Source organism: Pristis pectinata, chromosome 3, assembly GCF_009764475.1.
Source record: "Pristis pectinata isolate sPriPec2 chromosome 3, sPriPec2.1.pri, whole genome shotgun sequence".
Taxonomy (NCBI): Eukaryota; Metazoa; Chordata; class Chondrichthyes; order Rhinopristiformes; family Pristidae; genus Pristis; species Pristis pectinata.
The window spans coordinates 108,414,355-108,433,399 of record NC_067407.1 but is presented as its reverse complement, the minus strand read 5'-3'; the positions used below and the strand labels follow the sequence as shown (position 1 = coordinate 108,433,399).

Below are 19,045 nucleotides of genomic sequence, written 5' to 3'. Positions count from 1 at the left end.
AACAGGCTAATATTGATGAATCAAATCCTGAAGGAATAGAATATTTGCTGCAATTCTGTAAAGGTAAACTTTGTACTCTTTTCCATACAAAAAAATTTTGTTAACACCTTACAGTTAGTACTCTCTGGTTCAAAAGGTTAGGGTTATCTCAAAACAGCTTTAAAACAAACACCAGATTGAACCTGAAACTACAGTAGAGAAAAGCTCACATCATATAAATTAGTTTCTTGCAGTACAGTAATTACAGTGATCATTTGATGTGCCATCACCAGACCATTAAATTAACATTTTGTATAAATGTTTAACTTGTTAAATGCGCACATCTATTCATCGGGATTACCCCTTTGGTGTCAGATATGCTGTAGATAAAGAAAACTCAGGCTTTTCAATTGAGCAAGAGACAATTTACCAAAATATACTAGCAACAATCCTACAGCTAATTATGTCCCTGTGTATTGGGGTCCTGATTTACACTGTTGAGAGGTCTAATGCCTGGTGAGGGATCAGAACTCAATTCTTCAGTGAGCTGCGTTTCACCCCATTCAGGACTTGCCCAATGATTGCTACGAGCTCTATGGGCATCTGAAAATAAAGTCTTCACTCAAGGAAACACCACTACCAAAACCAGAGTATCTATTGCAGAAATATAATGACAAAGGCCAATTAAATAATTTCCATTGATTCGCTGGCCTCTGTCAGCTCAGACATAAAAAATCCCCTTGTCATTCTGGCAAAATTTTCTGCAGGTGCACCAACTGAAGGCTTAGCCTGCACTACAGGCCATTCAAAGCAACTTAACTCCAAGCTGGTCTCTGCTGTGGTCCATTCAAACCCCAATATCTCCATACACTGGGGTATAAAGTTGTGCGAGGTTAGAACGTGTCAGATTTTCCACTGACCAGTGAGCTATCTGAGCAGACACTCAAACACCACTGAAGCAGGCCCCCAGCTGTGCTCTTTTGCTAGGAAGTTGATTGAGATTCAGCAATAACACCTAGGTCCCTGAATGGCCTCAGCAGCTGTCAAGGTTGGCAAAGAATTTATTGTAATTTTTGTTTTTAAATCACCACACCAACAAAAAAATTTAAATCCATTTAAATCAAGCAGATGAAATCAAGTAATGGAAATGACCTTTAACTCGTCCTTATGTCCATGGATGGTTCTTTCCGTTGAAATCAATGGGCCTCTTAGACATGACAGGTTAATCTGGTATAGGTTTAGCAGGTAGACCTCTGAAGTCTACACTCCACTGTTGGACTCCAAGGAGACTAAAAGCCCCAGTCCAAGTTTCGTATCTGCCTGAACACCTTAAGTGAACGGCAAAAAAAAACAGCAGATGAATTTTAATGTAGGCAAACAGATTCCATCCACCTCAGTGCTAAAAGGATAGAACAGAAACAGTGGAGGGCATGAGACATAGATCACTAAAACATCATTGAAGGATAACATAATTAGAAAGGCTAACAAATTGCTGCCTTTTCTCGCCACCCCCACAGCAACCCCCCCCCCCCCCCCCAAAATCCCCTTTCCCCAGGATGACTGAAAATGGGTTCTATTATTCACTGGAAATTAGAAAGTTGGGTGATGGTTGAGTCAAAGTTTAAAATAATTAAGGAATACTTGTAGGATATGAAGACATACAGTTCCGCTGATATTGGTCCAGGAAGCAGAGTCCCAAAATCAGAACCGGCTTTCACTAGTGAAGTTTGGAAATACTTCTTAAAAGGCTGGCTTTTGGACCACAAATCAATTGTTAAATTTAATATTAGAGATAGGCAAATTGTTACCAATGGGGTGTGGAGTAAACAAATCAGTAAATGAAGTTACAGCATTAGATTGCAAAACAGGCTTGAGGGACTAAATAATCCACTCCTATTCTCGTGTGATTCAGGGCAAAACCTGAGAATATATAAACTTCCAGAAGGATGAAGCAAGAGAAATTTGGTGCAGGTGTTCTGTTTGGTCATGACCGAGATGGAAAAGTGATTAGTTAATGGATCTATCCTTTGTGTCCACAACATTTGTGACTCCTTTTTAAAGCTTATGAAAATAAATGGGTTGGGGTTACATACACAGATTTTAACCAATGACACAAGACCATCTCTTCATACACAGCAAAGTAGGAATTAAAGCAACTTTTGGGACCCCCAGCAAAAGTTACAGACATTCAACTTTGGACATATTTAATTACACCTTCCTTAGTTGAGCAAGGGAGAGAACAGAGTCTAAATGGGCTCCATTTTCTCCTTACCTGCCTCACTGTCTTTGGCACATCTTTCCCAACTACTTCATCTCTAATACTCCTTCCCACCTTGCAATCTCCACAAGTTCCTCATTGACTCAGATCTCTGGTGGTCCAGTGTTCCTTCATTCTTTACCGATTTCCCACTGACTGGTACTCCTATGCATCTTGCTAATCTCATGTTTCCCAGTGGGCACTTGCTTCTCAGCAAAAGGGTGTCCAGCACTCCCTCACGGACCAGAGTATCTCCAACTTTGCTTGATCCATTGGCAACTTTCCAGCCTCTGACATGCTTCATCTCACTGACCTTAGTCTTTGGCAATTTGCTGCTACTTGCCAACCTCGCTTTTGTCCCCTCAGTGCCCTCATCAAAATTGGACTCCAGCGCTCCTCCTCAGTGCAGATGTCGATCTCCTGGTCAGTCTTTCACGGTGCTCCCAACCAAAGAATAAATGTCTCATTGCAGCTGTAGGTTCTGGTGGTCCAGGCACGATTATGCTTTCACATACATCCATCAAGGAATTTCCAGAGGCACCAGAGTAGCCCAGAGGAAGACATCCAGTGAGCTACATAGCTGCAGGTATGTATCTATGTCACTCTAAATCACAGTGGAGCAAACAGATCCTTGATGCTGAAATTCTTAAAACTAAGGTTTAAGGTGCTGGGGAGCAGATATAGAGGAGACGTCAGGAGTAAGTTTTTTTTTACTCAGAGAGTGGTGAGTGCGTGGAATGGGCTGCTGGAAACGGTGGTGGAGGCGGATACGATAGGGTCTTTCAAGAGACTGTTGCAGAGTTACATGGAGCTGAGTAAAATAGAGGGCTATGGGTAAGCCCAGTAATTTCTAGGGTAGGGACATGTTCGGCACAGCTTTGTGGGCCGAAGGGCCTGAATTGTGCTGTAATTGTTCTATGTTCTACAAATAAGTTGCACAGTATCAAGTGTTGAAATTAATTAATATTTGAAACACTTCAGCAATTGTTCTGACATTACTCTGACCAAAATAACCAGAACTCAATTCAAAAATGTCCAATATAAGCTCTTTGTAACAGATACAAAGACCTACTAAACAGCTTTTTATTTCAATAGATTTCATTAGAAAGAATTCCACCCCACCTCCCCAAATCAGTGTTCACGAGAAGACAACTAATTATTTTCCATGTAGCGAGTGACTATTCTTTGAGTAGAACAGACCAGTTAATATCCAAAAGACAGTTTATAAAATGACAAAGGTTGGGAATTAAATGTTCTGGGATACTTAGAGGAGAAATGCAAAATTAAAGAGGTAGCAGTGTAGACTGCCATTAAAGAAAGCAATAAAAGCAGCAGAGGGGAAAGAATTTAGCTTTTTTAAAAAAAGTAAAATTAGTTGGAAGAATTAATGAGATATTGAGTACAGATCTGATCATCTTACCCAAAGATGTGCGTTAAAGATGCAGTGGAACTGCCCCAGATTATTTCCTGGGATGGGGGGAGGTTTGATTGTACGAGAAAGATTCAACAGAATCCTAAGCTCTAGAGTTTTAGAAGTGATCTCAAAATAAGGGGCTGGCCATTCAGGACTAAGGTGATAAGAAACTTCTTCAATTTGAGGGTTGTGAATATTTGGAATTTTTTTTTAACCCAAGATGGCCGCAAATGCACAATCACTAAGTACGTTCAAGACAGAGATTGATGTAATTTCAGGTATCAAGGGATATGTGGTCAGAGTAGGGAAGTGGTACTGGGACAAGAGACTGGACATCTTAATGAATGACAGGGTAGGCATCAGGGGTCAAATGACCACCCACTGCTTTTATTTCTTATGTTCTTATATACCTAGTCCCACCCATATATTGAAAAGTTTGCCATGAACTAAATGTTTAGGAGAACTCTTACCACAGTTCAAACAAATTAAATAAATCAAAGATGATGCATTTTTTTTTTACATTTATTGTCATACTCACTTAAATATTAAAAACAAAAATAAAAAGAGCATTCCTTTGACATTCATGCCATTATTTTCATACCAACAAGTACATAAATCATTCTGTTACTGGAAACAAAGATGGTCTCATATTTTAAGAGAGATAGTCAAGGAAAACATTCATTTCCCCTCCAGTTCCTTTTCAATTTCAAAAATATATGGATGATCCTTCCCATGAACCACTTCCATAATGGCCAAAGCCTGTGAAAGAAAATGTCCAATTTCAGTCAACATCCCTCAAGATCCATCCTATAAAATGTACACTTCTCATATTAAGATGCAGATTTTCAAATTGGTTACAACACATTGCATTAACTAATAATTCCAGTTGAAAAACTCAAATTTAGAAAAAAATACGAGGTTATTAAAGTTATTTCTCCTCAACCATGTCCTAAACACTGGGACAGCTTACCTTAAAGTATCAGATATTCCAACACTTTCTGATATGTGTGCAAACTTTACTGATTTGACAAGAGAATCACAAGGTATTTCAGCTATCTTTCTTGATATTGAACGGCCTATATTGGTTTTTCTTTAATGTCATGTCACAAATTATTCAGTGAAGACAAAGATAATTAAAATGAATATAGAATGATTATACCATCACCAGTCAGGAATGAAAATTAGTAAAACAAAATTGATACATCTAGTATTAACAACTTTTTACATTGTTCCAGAGGCATAAAAACCACCAATTTTAGTCATATGTGATTCATTATTTTTCCCTTGTATAGATACCAAACACTACAACCCGTAATGTTCAATGTGGCAATTAAAAATGCAGATGTGAAAATATCAGTTTTGATTTGAGAGTGAATAATAGATGCTTTTGGAGAGTATATGATTTCAATATATATTTTGCACTGCATGTGCAGGTGTAATTTAACCACTTTGATCATTTGTTGAAGTGGGAGGTCAAGCAACAGTGTGTGCAAGTGTCCATTGGGCTTTCCAGTTTACTCCCGATTGGTTTGTGGCCAGAGAGGCGTGCAATGCAACACATGCAAAAATGCCCACATTCAGCAACAGAAGCAACTTTATATGGGTGGGGGTCGGGAGAAAGAGGCCACAGTCACACAGTCAGCATGACTGAGAAGAATTGCTTTAATTAATGGAGGTATTGAGTATAGGAGTCAAGAAGTTATGATGCGTCTCTATAGAACTCTGGTTAAGCCGCATTTAGAGTATTGTGTACAATTCTGGTCACTTCACTATAGGAAGGACGCCGAGGCTTTAGAGAGGGTACAGAGGAGTTTTCTAGGATGCTGCCTGGATTAGAGGGCATGTGCTATCAGGAGAGGCTGGACAAATTTGGGCTCCTTTCTCTGGAGCCGAAGAGGCCGAGGGGTGATTTGTTGGAAGTGTATAAAATTATAAGGGACATAGAGAGGGTGGACAAGCAATATCTTTTTCCCCATTACTGAGTGATCCAATACCAGAGGGCACACATTTAAGGAGAGAAGGGGTAGGTTCAAAACAGACGTGAGGGGTACTTTTTTTTAAACTCAGAGAGTGATGGGTGCCTGGAATGTGTCGCCTGATAGGGTGGTGGAGGCAAATTCATTGGAGGCTTTTAAGAGGGGCTTGGATGGGCACATGAATGAGAGGAAAATGGAGGGATATGGGCATTCTGTAGGTAGGAGGGATTAGCTATGTCGGCACAACATTGTTCTGTTCTGTGCTGGACTGTTCTATGTTCTAATAACCAGGACAGCAGTTCCAGAAGTTCACAGTGAAAGACCGGCAGAATCCAAGTAGAATTCCAATGGAGGAGCAGCAGTACTGGTGAATTAACAATATCAGCAATTATTCTGATTAGGTCACAACTGCAAGACTAAATCTAGAACCTGTATTAAATTGTAATGTGCCTAATAAGTTCTATGCTAGAATTTTAACCTTTGGTGAAAGAGAAGGATATGCGTACCACCATCAGGGTGAATCATGCTTGCTAACTCGATGCACATGGAGATTGTATGGAAAGAGATTCCTATCTAGATGAATGCACGTATTTAATATGGATTTCCACAGTCATTTGCAAGTAAGAAAAGCAACAATTAGAGTCAAAGGACCCCTTTCCATGCTCTTCAGCCCAACCGGTCCATGCCAACCAAGATGCCCATTTAAGCTTGTCCCACTTAACCAAACTAAAAAAAAGTTTGTCCAACTTCCATTCTCTAATTATTCAATGAACTACTTTACCAAAATTACATCGATTTCCACATATTAACTGGTACAAGTTGCATAGAAATAGGAGGTTAGGTCAGACAAATGGGTGGCTGTAGGAATGGCGGAGTAGGATGGGTTTTAGGTTTCCGGGTCACTACGAACCTTTCTGGGAAAGGTTGAATCTGTACAGTTGGGACAGGTTGCACCGGAACGAGACCAACATCCTTGCAGGGAGGAGGTTTGCTAGTGCTGTTGGGAAAGGTGGCTCAGAGTAGATGTTCAGATGGGGAAGTACCGTCACCTAGAGGAGACAAAGTCCAGTAGGGAGTGTAGGCGGGCAAGTACACATTGGGGGAAAACAAAGCTAAATTGCATCTATTTTAATGCAAAGAATTTAACTAGCAAGGTAGATGAACTCAAAGATTTAATCACCACATGGGGCTGTGAAACTATTGCCATCACTGAGACATGGTTGAAAGACGGGCAGGACTGGCAACTCAGTATTGCGTGGTATGGAATTTTCAGGCAGGACGAGGGGAATGTAAAAGAGGAGGTGGCATTGCACTGTTAGTCAAGGAATGCATTACTTCCATATTGAGGGAGGATATCCTAAAGTAGAGATTATAAACAAAAAAAGTGTCACTTTTCTGGGGGTGTATCACAGTCAACAGATGATAGAAGAACAGATAATAAAGGCAAATAGTAGAGAGATGTAATGAAGTTTGGGTTTTGGTACAAGGGCTATTTCAATTTCCCAAATATTAACTGGGATTGCCTTTACATAAAAAGGCTCAGAGAGGCTTGAATTTTTAAGGTGTGTCCAAGGAAGCTTTTTGACACAGTATGCAGATAGACCATTGAGGGAAGAAGCATTACCGGACCTTGGGGAATAAAGCTGGTCAGATGGATGGAGTGTTGGTGGGGGAGCATTTTGGAGATAGTGACCATAGATTTTAATATAATGGAAAAGGATAGGAATGGGCCAGGAATAAAGTGTCTTAAAATTGAGCAGGGGAAGGAGGAGAGGCAAACTTCATTAATATAATGCAGGACTGGCAGCATCGACTTGCAGGCAAGTCTACATCTGCAGTGGGGAGCATTCAGAGGAGAAACAGCAAAAGTTCAGGGCCAACATGTTCCTGTAAGGGTGAAAGCAAAGGGTAATAAGTACAGGGAACCCTGGATGTTGAGGGATATCAAGGGTTGGATAAAGAGAAAAAAGGGAAGCATATAGAGGACTAGAGATGGGGCAGCTCATCAAGAATATAAGAAGTGTAGGTGAGGCACAAAAAAAGGAAACTAGGAAAGCAAAGAGGGGTCACTAAATATCACTAGTGACAGGATTAAGGCAAGTCTGAATGCACTTTACACGTATATTAGGGCAAAAGAATAACTGGAGAAAGAGCAAGGCCTATTGGGGATGACAGAATTTCAGTGTGTGGAGCCAGAAGGTATAGGCAAGGGCCTAAATAAAGAGACTGTTCATCGGTATTCAAAAAAGAAATAGACTTCTAGTTGGAGAACCCAAAGGGGAAGGTGAAATTCTAGTGCAAGTCTCCATAAACGAAGAGAAGGTTCTCGATGCCTTCGCAAGCCTAAAGGTGGATAAATCCCCAGAGCCAGAGGCTGCTATAGGAGTCAAGGGAAGAGATTGCTGGGGCTCTAAGTGAGATTTTTAAATCTTCGCTGGTCACATGTGATGACTGAAGGTCAGCAAATATAGCTCCCCTTTTCAATAAAGGCAGCAGGGAAGAGCCTGGTAGTTACAGACCTGTGAGCCAAACATCAATAGTAAGGAAGCTATTGGAAAAAAAAATGAGGGACAGGATTAATGATCACTCAGGGACTAATCAAAGATGGCTGCGCATGGCTTGGTGAAGGGCAGATCCTGTCTGACCAATCTGATTGCATTTTTTTTTTGAAAAGGTAACAGAATGTATTAAGGATAGCAGTGTAGTAGATGTGGTTTACATGGACTTCAGCCAGGGCTTTGACAAGGTCCTGCATCAGAGACTGGTCCAAAAGGTCAAGGCCCATGAGATCCAGGGCAAGTTGGTAAACTGGATCCAAAATTAGCTTGGCAATAGGAGACAGAGGGTGATGGGAGGGGGTTGTTTTTGTGACTGGATGTCTGTGATGAGTGTTGTTCCACAGGGATCAGTACTGGGACGCTGGCTATTTGTTATATATACGCGAATAATTTGGATGTGGTTGTCGGAGGCATAATAAGTTTGCAGATGACACAAGATTGGTGTGACAGTGTGTAGGGTGGTCTTAGGCTACATGTTTATATCAATGTGTTGGTGAAGTGGGTTGAGAAATGGCAGATGAAGAAGTTTAATCCTGATAAATATGAGATGATGCATTTTGGGAGTACTAACGAAGCTAGTAAATACACCATGATTGGTCAGGTCCCGAGTAGTATTGAGGAATACAGGGATGCTGGTGTACAAGTCCAAAAGATCCCTTAAGTTGGCAGCAAAGGTACATAATGTTGTTAAGAAGGCAAAAGGGATGCAGGCCTTCATTTGTCAGGGCATTGAATTACAAGCGCAGGGAAGTTATGCTAGAACTTTATAAAACACTGATCAGACCTCAGCTAGAGTACTGCATGCAGTGCTGGTCACCACACCATAGGTAAGATGCGAGAGGGGGCAGAGGAGATTTGCCAGGATGTTGCCTGGAATGGAACATTCCTGTTATGAGAAGAGACTGTGTCTGTTTTCCCTGGAGTGGAGGAGATTAAGAAGACAAATGATTGAGGAAAATAAAATTATAGAGTTGTGCAGGAAACCATTCCCCATATCAGGAGGTAGCTAAAACTAGAGGATGTAGATTTAAGGCAAGAGGTCACAGATTTAGAGGGAGGGAGACCATTTACATCCAGAGAGCAGCAAGCACATGGAAATACATTGCTTGAGAGGTTGGTGGAAGCAGAGTCACTGACAGCATTTAAGTGTATAGATGAGCACTTGAATCGCCTGGGCACAGAAGTCTAGGGGCCAAGTGCTGGAAGATGGGATTAATATAGATGGTCCCCAGTAGTTAGTGTGGATGTGGTGAGCCAAATAGCCCGTTTCCCTACCGTACAATGTTTTGGTTCAGAGTTAGGTGAGGTATTAATAACTGAAATTCAGAAAAGCATCCACTTTTAGATAGATTGAAGTGTATTTAAAAAAAGTGGTAAGAGAAAGCCTATCGCTTTAATGAATGACAGCACTCTTCACAACTGATAATCATGTCCCTTCCATTGAGCACTATGAAATTGAGCACAGGAACAGAACTATTGCCTGTAACAAATTCAACACAAGTGATCTAGTTGGATATGAAGTAGGAGGTTTAAACTATGCTTCTTGCTAGAGCACTGGTTAAGGATCTCATGAGTTTTGGAATACTTCTTTAAGCAAATTGAAATAATCACATATTTTTCATAAACCCTAGACTGCAACTAAAGAGAAAGCCCAAAAAGGGTATTTATTACCTTCCTCAGTGCCTTTGCTCCAGCAGAATGGTGTTCCAGGCCCATGTACAACCGACCCAGTTTCAGCCACATTGAAGCAACGTTCAGAGAATATGCAGGGTAATGTTTGGTGCTTTTTAAAATTAAAAATAAAATTGCCATTAATTTTCTCTTGCCAAACTTTACATTTCATTTTCTTCTCTGCATGCAAAGCTCACAGTTGGAAAAGTAGCAAAGCTCTAAAACACTAAAGCAACCTTGCACCGCACGATCCAGTTAAAGGAAACAGTATTACTGGAGTGTGGCTTGCAGCATGATTGTACCCCACTCAAAGATCACTGGAGTTCAATTTTCAAGAACTGCACAATACACCAAGTGGGGGAAAAAATCAAAAATTATATTCTGCCTGTTTGCAACTTTGATATTCCATCTACTTTTGAACAAGATTTCCAGCCCTGTTCTCACTCTTATAGAAACACCTACTTCCATCTCCACCAAAACCTTCATCCATGGCTGATGCACTAGATTTAAATGTTCTTGTGTTCCTTTATCAGCTTTCATCATTCATAAACTTTAGCAAATCCAAAACTCTGCAGCCAAATTCTAATTCATACTGTCTATCCTAGTATTTCTTCATTCCCAATATCTGTAACCCCTCCCTCACTCACCCCACCTCCCACCCTAATTCACAAACTTAAAATTCTCATCCATATTCAAATCCTTTCAAGGCTACACTCCTCCCTCTTCCAGCCTTGGAATTCCTCTTGCTCATCCCCCAGTCTCTTTCGTCTTTCCAGTGATCATCAGCTATCTATAGTCTGAAATTCCTTCCTTTAACCTCCCCATCATCTTCTCCCAAGATCTTTCTTGAAATTCCTCTTCTTGAACAAATTGTTTGTCCCTTCTATTTGTACATTCACAAAGCAATAGCTTTGTTTGTGGCCACATGGAGCCCACTTTGAATTTAGTCACTGTGTGCTCCTCGGTGATATATATCAATATTTGGACCATACTGCAAACGAAGCCTGGATTGACTTGGAAGACGCCAGTGGTTCTGGTTGGCTGTAGGGGCTTAAGACTAGTCCCAAATTGGTTGAGAATGACCAACTGACAACACAGGGGGTAGGCCAGGCTATGCAACAAGGAACTGTTTGGCAATGGGTACAGTATGCCACTCAGTCTGCTACCATTTCTTGGCTTTGCAGTCTCAGCAGTTAATGTGGTGATGAAAGGTATGCAATTGGTGGGTTCAAAAATCATTAAACAAAAAAAGGTTGGGTTGGTATAGATTTTCTCTGGCATCTTGACATCATCAGGAAAAATGATGAGGTGAAGCAAAGTGGCTCAAAACCATTGAAGAGTTGCTGTTAAGAGAATTTCTGTGATGCTGTGTATTGTAGACAAGTTCCCCAGGATTTCTGTTCCAGCCCCAACCTTGTTTGATCTATACACCAATGACTTTCCACCAGCTCAATCAGAGAAGCTCATGTCTGCAAATAACATCTGCTCCAAGGCACAGTGCTTGACTTTCCATGAATTGGAGAAGACCAAGTGATGTCTATTCCCAATAATGAACACAAGATGACTAATAGTCCCTAGAACTCAGATACGTTCAGGAGCTGAAACAGCCATTACTTGCAACCTTGAATGTAATCAATCACTGAGCATTCACAGCCCTTTGTATCTTGATTTATTTATTTTTACCTCCACTGTCCCCTGAACGAAGAAATTTCTCACAATCTTAAAAGGCTTTTTTCCTGAAGCTATGATCCTTATTTCTAGATTCTACAAGAGAAAAATTAAACAGAATCTACCCTGCCAAAATCTTTCAGAATCATTTAGAGATAGTTCTCACCTTAATCTTAAAACTAAGCTCCTGCAAGTTTAGGTCGATCCAACCCAGAATCTCCACTTATCATCCCAGGAATTAATACAGTGTTGCACTGCCTCCAAGGCAAGTAAGACTCTGCACAACATTCCAGTAATGGCCTGTCTAAAGCCTTTTATAACTGCATTGAAGATTTTGCACTTTTGTAACCTTCTGCGGCACGGTAGCATAGTGGTTAGCGCGACGCTATTACAGTGCCAGCAATCAGGGTTCGATTCCCGTCGCTGTCTGTAAGGAGTTTGTACGTTCTCCCGTGTCTGCGTGGGTTTCCTCCAGGTGCTCCGGTTTCCTCCCACACTCTAAAGACGTACAGGTAGGTTAATATGGGGGTTTAAAATGGCCGGCGCAGACTCGTTGGGCCGGAAGGGCCTATTACCACGCTGTAAATAAAATTAATTAAACAAAAATAAAACACACCATTCACTTTCTTTGCACTTAGCGCGACCTTCATCCCTTTTAAATAAAAAGCACGGCATCTGGATCCCACAGTACAGTGACATTTAGTTTCCCATCATTCACTTCCCCAAATTATATTGTCATCTTGTCCACTCCAAATCCCTTTACTTCTCTTCCTCAGATAATAGTTTCCCACAGTTACAGATATGAGCAGCAAAGTTTTATGCCTTTAAGTCACTCCTGGATATTTATTGCTTTAAATGTTGAAAAATACAAATTACTGCAGCCAACATGCATCAAATCAGATTTCTGAAAAAAAAAGCAAATAGGTATACAGTGGGGGGAAATAATCCTTTATCCCTCAAAATCAAGTCTAGTCTTTTTGCCAAATCCAAGTTTGAATATTCTGAGATCATGGTAGAGGAAGTTTAATCTCTGGTGCTACACCAGATTTGAGAGAGCTAATTTTATGAAATTCTTGGGTGAGGATCTTCACTCACTAACAAGTCATAAAATCATGGGCACATATATTACCCCAAACCTTTTTTTTAAAAATGGGAGCCTGATCAAAACTTCCTGACAATTGTTCGAGAGGAACAGATGGCAAATCCAATTTCCAGCTAGTGGCATCCTGACAGTTGATAAGTTTCTGTTGTTTATGTGATTTCAATGTTCTTTACACACAGCCTTACAGATGGGCAGAGTTGTAAAGGAATCAGGCAAGTCTGGGGCTTGGAGCATTGTGATGGGTAGGAATTTGGCAGTGAGGAATGAGCAGCTGACTACCTCAAATAGGTAGGGACAAAAACAAATAAGGAATGTTTGTGTATATATGCATGGAAAACAGGGCAGCCCAAGACTTTTGGTAATCTACAGAGCCAGGTTCCAAATTCTGGCATAGGACCTGCTCGAGGAGGTTCCTTTAAATTTCACAGAAGCAGTCTTCTTCAGAACAGCACAGGCACATATATGGAAGTGGTGTGCAGATGTGTTGCATGGCAGCGATACATCCTCAACATTCTCGGTTAGCCACAAGACAAAGAAACCCAGAATAAAAACCTTCACGTTCTGTGCATCAAAGTTCCAATTGAGTTGGGTTCTATTTCCCCACAGGAACTAGATCCTTTAGTACAAAACAACGTGTCAATGCAGAATTCCAATAGTGACATAATTCTCAGTACCAAATACTCTTTCTTGGATGAAATCAGCTCAAGCTACTTGCGACTTCAGTCCCTGCTCAAGGATGCTGCCTTCAGTAGAAATGACCCTTAATGCCTCTCCAGGAAATTTCAGCCATTGTGGTGTTTTCGACACCACAAAATAGCAGCAGTTAAGAAAAGAGTTAGAAAGTAGTTCAAAATCAGTAATATTCAGCAATGATCAGGCCTGCTGTGGCTTTTTTTTGGGAGGAGGGGTACAATTCTCTGCAGAAGACAAAAAAAACTATATCCCAACTTCGAGCATTATGCAAAATTAATTCCATATTTAAACCTTAATTTATATTTGATTTTCATGTTTCTTGCACAATGCAATAATTGTGTTTGATACAACACAACCAACAATAATGCTGCCTAGAGGCACCCATAGGGAGTTAAAAAAATGGAAATAAGCAAAAAATCGTGTCAGTGGAGTCAAGTTTGGAAAACAAAGAATGTCAGCAGAGTCAAGACTGGAAAATTGCCATGAGGATGATTGCAAACACAACCACCTTAGCATTCTGTGACACAAATGGGCTACAATTCTCACACAAAATATTTGGTCTGTCAGGTTTTTTTTAAACACAAGCTCATTTCCCACATCTATCTTACGAATCTTCTTGTGCATTCCAAACATTTGTTTTCGCATTCCTTTATGCAGGATTCACCCATATTTCATCTAACGTTATCTAACTGCATTTGCTGGCAAGCTTCAACATTCAAAACAAAAACAGACAGCAATTTTAAGCATTTGTAGGTCATTGCTTACAGGCCTTTGTTGGCAGAGAATTTAGGCCCCTCTCACTGAAAGCGAGAGTCACTAAACATCAGAAATTAATTATTACCAAAGTAATAAGAAAATTAACCTAGCACATATGTGGCAGAAATGCTTAATCACACATTTTAACAACATATAGAAATGTGGCTGCAACCAGGTGCCACTGCAAGCTGCAATGAGTAAAGGTACACTGTTCACAGTTCTTATGCATAGTGATATAGTGTGACTTTATAATTATTTATAAAAAGAGCATTAATCTAGCCAAAAGCACAAAATCACCTTTAAAGATAATTACTTTAATAAAAAGGAGTAGAAAATAAAATACAACTTTATAACCTGTAAGGTTTGATAATTTTTTGACCATAGCGGAGAGCTCCGTCCCAGTCCTGCATGTACAAGCAGACTCCCATGGCTTGGTACATCATGTGCAGCATGTAAACGTTGTTATCCTCAAAAACTGATCCCATCTTATCCAGACTTAACTCGCAGATCTCCAGCAACTCACTAGGGGGTGCCAGGTGGTTAAGAATTGTAATGCAAAACCAGCTTCCAAACCTTGTCCGATTACAATGGGAGAATAAAGATAAAATGATACTTTGCTGTTAATTTCATAGCACCTTCTCCTTGTCCCCCTACCTCCACACTTTTGCACAAATTGTCTTCAGTTGTGCTTGGACCCACAGGGAAAATTAAATGAAGGGCTGGAACATCACAAAAGATTAACAGGCATTTGCAGAACTCAGAAGTGCCATTACACTACCCAAAGGTTTGCCTCTTCTCCTTTGGTGCTTCAAGTATTTATCCAAATTGTCCTTAAATGTCACAATGCTCACTGCATTAGGACACCACACAATGTATACTAAAAGCCTTAAAACTTCCCTACTCCCTGTGAGAACTTTAAATTGGTGTTCCTTCTTTACAGACTCCTCAGATTTTGCAAGGTTAGACTGAGGGAAAAAACTTCCAGAACACAGCAGTCTTATCCCTTACCTTCACAGTTCCAGTGGTAACAACTTGGTGGCGGATTTGGTTAAATTACTGGACTAGCAATCTAGAGTCCTGGACAGATGATCCAGAAACACGAGTTCAAATCCCACCACAGCAGCTGGACTATTGAAATTCTGTTAATCAAATAAATTCTGTAATAAGATACTTGCATGAATAATGGTGACTTGCAGAAGTACCAAACTGTTTGCAACCCATTTGGTTTATTAAAGACCTTCAGGAAATCTACCATCCTTGCCCAGCCTATATGCAACTCCAAACCCAAAGCCATATAGTGGACCCTTAACTGACCTTTGAAAACAGTCATCAAGGCCAGAAGTTCTGAATGAATGGCATCATTTTAAGTCAATTACACTCAGAACTATACAGTGAAGGTGTGTACAGTAGCAGCTCCTGTAATCTGTGCCCCATCTTAAAGATCTCCAAATTCCATTGGGCTTGCTTTAAAAAAAACACACTACCAACAGTTCCAAGAATAAATTATGCACCAAAATCTGTTTCTCTATCTCCTGAAGTGCCATTCTCTTCAGTTTATGCTGGTATTTGCCATTTCCCTCTCCCATTTCACCACATTAAATTCTGTCTACAGCTTAACTTTCCACTCTTATTTTGCCCACATCTGTCCACTGGTTTTCTTCACTTTCAACCAATCTCTACACCTACCACCACCAGCTTCCACCACCAACCCCCCCACCACCCCCAATCTTCCCCATGTCATTAACAAATTTGAATATTTGATGGCAAGTGGCCTATCACCTGCATTGCACTTTCTCTGTAACACTATAAACCACATTCTGTTTTTCCTTCCGGACTATGCTGATGTACTTGTGTATGGAATGATTTGCCTGGATGGCATGCAAGCAAAAGCTTTTCACTGTATTTCAGTATATGCGACAATAATAAACCAGTTACCAAGGCATGGAACATGGGGTGGCACAATGGCGCAGCTAGTAGAGCTGCTGCTTCTAACTGACAGAAACCCAGGTTCAAACCCGACCTCCTCATGTTGTCTGTGAGGTCTGCACCTTTTTCCTGTGACCATGCGAGTTTCCATTTGCTCCAGTTTCCTCCCATGTCCCAAAGACATGCAGGTTGGTAGGTTAATTGGCCACTGTAAATTGCCCCAGTGTGTGTAGGTGAGTGGTAGAATCTGGGTGGAGTTCATGGGAATGTGGGAAGAATAAAAACAGGATTAATGTTGGTTTAGTGTGAATGGGTGGTTGATGCAGACTTGAGTTGTGTTCTGTCTCTCACTCACTCTGACTCTGGAACACCCAGAGCAAATAGAAATCTTCTAGATGAACAGCTAGCATTTAGCAGTTTAGTGTTTAACAGATGACAGCCCCATGACCAATCCACTGGGAAAAAGGATATTTTTATAGTGCTTGGCTCTTCTGAACTCTTCAATTATATTCCTTGCATATTTGATCATGTCCTTGACAACCTCTGGCTTTGGTGGCTCACCATATTTTGTGACTTCCAACTTTTCTTTATCCTGCAGAAAAAGGGTAAAAACAAGCAGCACCAAAATAAGCTATAACACTGCAGTAAATGCTTGACACAAGGATGCACTTCCACCTGGTACTTTCAATCTTTCTGGCTAAGCATTCTCGTGAAGAGCCACTCATAGGCCTAGCAATTCACAAGAATTGATAGAAGGCGCATTATAAAACTACATTCAGCTACTTTTCCATTCCAAGTTCAACCTGAGGCATAAATGGACCACCGGAAAATGACATTTATAATTCAATTTTGTTTTCGGTTTGGTTTTAGTGAAAGATGAAGCAAGATCTATGAAAATACAACTCAGCAACATTTAAAAGTGACAGTTTTAATACAGATCTTTCCAATAATCAACCACACAATCTTCCTCCTCCATTACCCAGGCTTGGCAAGTTGACAGAAATAGGGGCAAGTCATTTTAGATCCCCAAGCTCCTTCCACCATTCAGTGAAATACCTGTTCTCATTTCATAACTCATAACACAGTTGGTTAATAATAATCTGTCACCGATTTAGATTGATAATTATCCAAGCATCAATTACCATTGCACAAGAGTTCCAAAATTCTACCAACTTCATCTCCAAAAGATAAAACTCTGACTCTTAGGCAATCTCAAAAAACATTTTAACCAGAAGCTAAGGGTTAACTGTGGTTGAGAGGGTGACAACACCAGAGACAGCATGAAGCTTAAAACCATTACCTTTGCTCTTGTTGCACATTCTCTGCAGTCACATGTAAAGAAATAAGAATCCCTCAATCTGTCCTGCCTGTCTTCAGTTGGATACAGCAGATCGATGTAACTAGTGAAAATCTACAACACAGTAGACAAAAAGACAAGTGAGATTTCAGTCCAAACTTAGCATCAAATCTGAATTGGATCCTATTGGCCTGCAGATGATGTGCAATTACAATTATTTAAAGTAACATTTAATCAGAGTGCAGTGTACCCTACGTTATGGAGGGGTTGCGATTTTCCATAATATGAACTCTTTTATCCATGTGGAGGTGCAATACTAGAGGAAGTTTTTCTGTCAACAGTAATGCCTCCATGGGCGCGTGGTGTACAGGAAAGGGAATTCTGAATTTCCATTACCCAACTGCTATATCGTGGGGGTACACTGTACACTGAAGCCCAACACTCCGCCTCTTCCCATGTGATTGGTGAGGTTCTCAGATCCTCAATACATCATCTGTATAAAAGCAATACCCATGCAGATTTTCAAAGTTCATAGCACCATACATCTTTGCCTCAACAATTACATCACGTGGTTTGTTATTGCTCAGTAGCAGCTTATCTTCGTTATCAATGCTCATCTTTTACAAACTTCTTACTCTTAAGCAAACTAAACAAAAAGGTGCAGTAACAAAGTTTCTTACTATGCATATATACTTAATACCCTATACACACACACACACACACACACAGAACTATTCAGCAACATGTCCATTTTAATGTTTTTATTAATAATAAAAACAGGTTTGATCATCCTGCTTTCTAACCTCTTCACCAGGGCATATCTGCTTCACGGCTCTGACCTCTGCAGTCGTCCCCTTGTAGGTTACAATCACATTTGGGCAACAGCTGTGATTCATCAAGGCAACACTGGATAAAAAACAAAAGCATATTAACGTTTGAGGCTTTTCAAAAATCAGCAGTTCAGTTTTAAAAATCTGTGTTACTTAAATGGAAATAACATTCTGCTCAGGCTGAAAATAAACATAATTGGATAATGAATTCAAGAAAAAAAACAATACTTGTTATAAAATAAAAACTGTTAATAGTTTATTTGCATTCTCATTCTCTACCAGGTAAAGAAAGATGGTGAATATCAATAGGACACACTTGGGCAATAGGACACGTGTGGCTGTTTTGCAGGATGCCAAGGTGTTCATCACGAGTAAAGTCTGTTGTAGGTAGCTTGTTAAAGCATCCAAGTGATAAAATACCATACTTATCAATCCACAGAGTGTCCAGTGAGTGAAAAAAGCATATCTTTCACTGCTACTAAACAGAGTCTTATAACTCAATCAAGTATTAATATAACAAACATGTCTTAATCACCGAACAGTTTCATGGTTTATGTGGCAGTACAGTTCCCATAAACTGCTAATATTTGGAATCCACATTTTATGGAGGTGCTCAGTTATGTCAAATATAGGAGACCCGATAGGTCATTTACCAAAAACGTTCTGCTCCTTTGTCCAGAGACTGCTGAGCATTTTCAACATTACTTTCATTTCACTAATTTAAATCTTCAAGGCCAATTAGAGATGAGCATTAAATGCTAACAGCACCAGTATCCAAAAGTCTATGCCCTAGCAGGGCATTTATTCAAGAAGATGTCTCGCCTTCAGCAATTTAATGCAATGCAAGTTACAATGAGTTAAAAGCAGCAAAACCAAAAATATACAAGAGATGCTGATTGTTTTTGTAAATACCATGTG

At 40.2% G+C, this 19,045-nt stretch overlaps 1 protein-coding gene across 1 annotated transcript in view; it reads right to left on the bottom strand.

Annotated features, from left to right (window-relative positions):
• Positions 1–4,168: 4,168 nt before the first annotated feature.
• LOC127568294 (N-lysine methyltransferase SMYD2-like) overlaps positions 4,169–19,045 on the bottom strand; it is a 53,460-nt gene continuing 38,583 nt past the window's right edge. Inside the window, exons 7-12 of the mRNA XM_052011870.1 lie at positions 18,101–18,203; positions 17,301–17,411; positions 16,472–16,592; positions 14,429–14,603; positions 9,856–9,967; positions 4,169–4,409 (exon numbers count right to left, since the gene is read on the bottom strand). Coding sequence (XP_051867830.1) covers positions 4,329–4,409; positions 9,856–9,967; positions 14,429–14,603; positions 16,472–16,592; positions 17,301–17,411; positions 18,101–18,203 — 703 coding nt within the window. The 3' untranslated portion in view covers positions 4,169–4,328. The remainder of the gene's footprint in view (positions 4,410–9,855; positions 9,968–14,428; positions 14,604–16,471; positions 16,593–17,300; positions 17,412–18,100; positions 18,204–19,045) is intronic.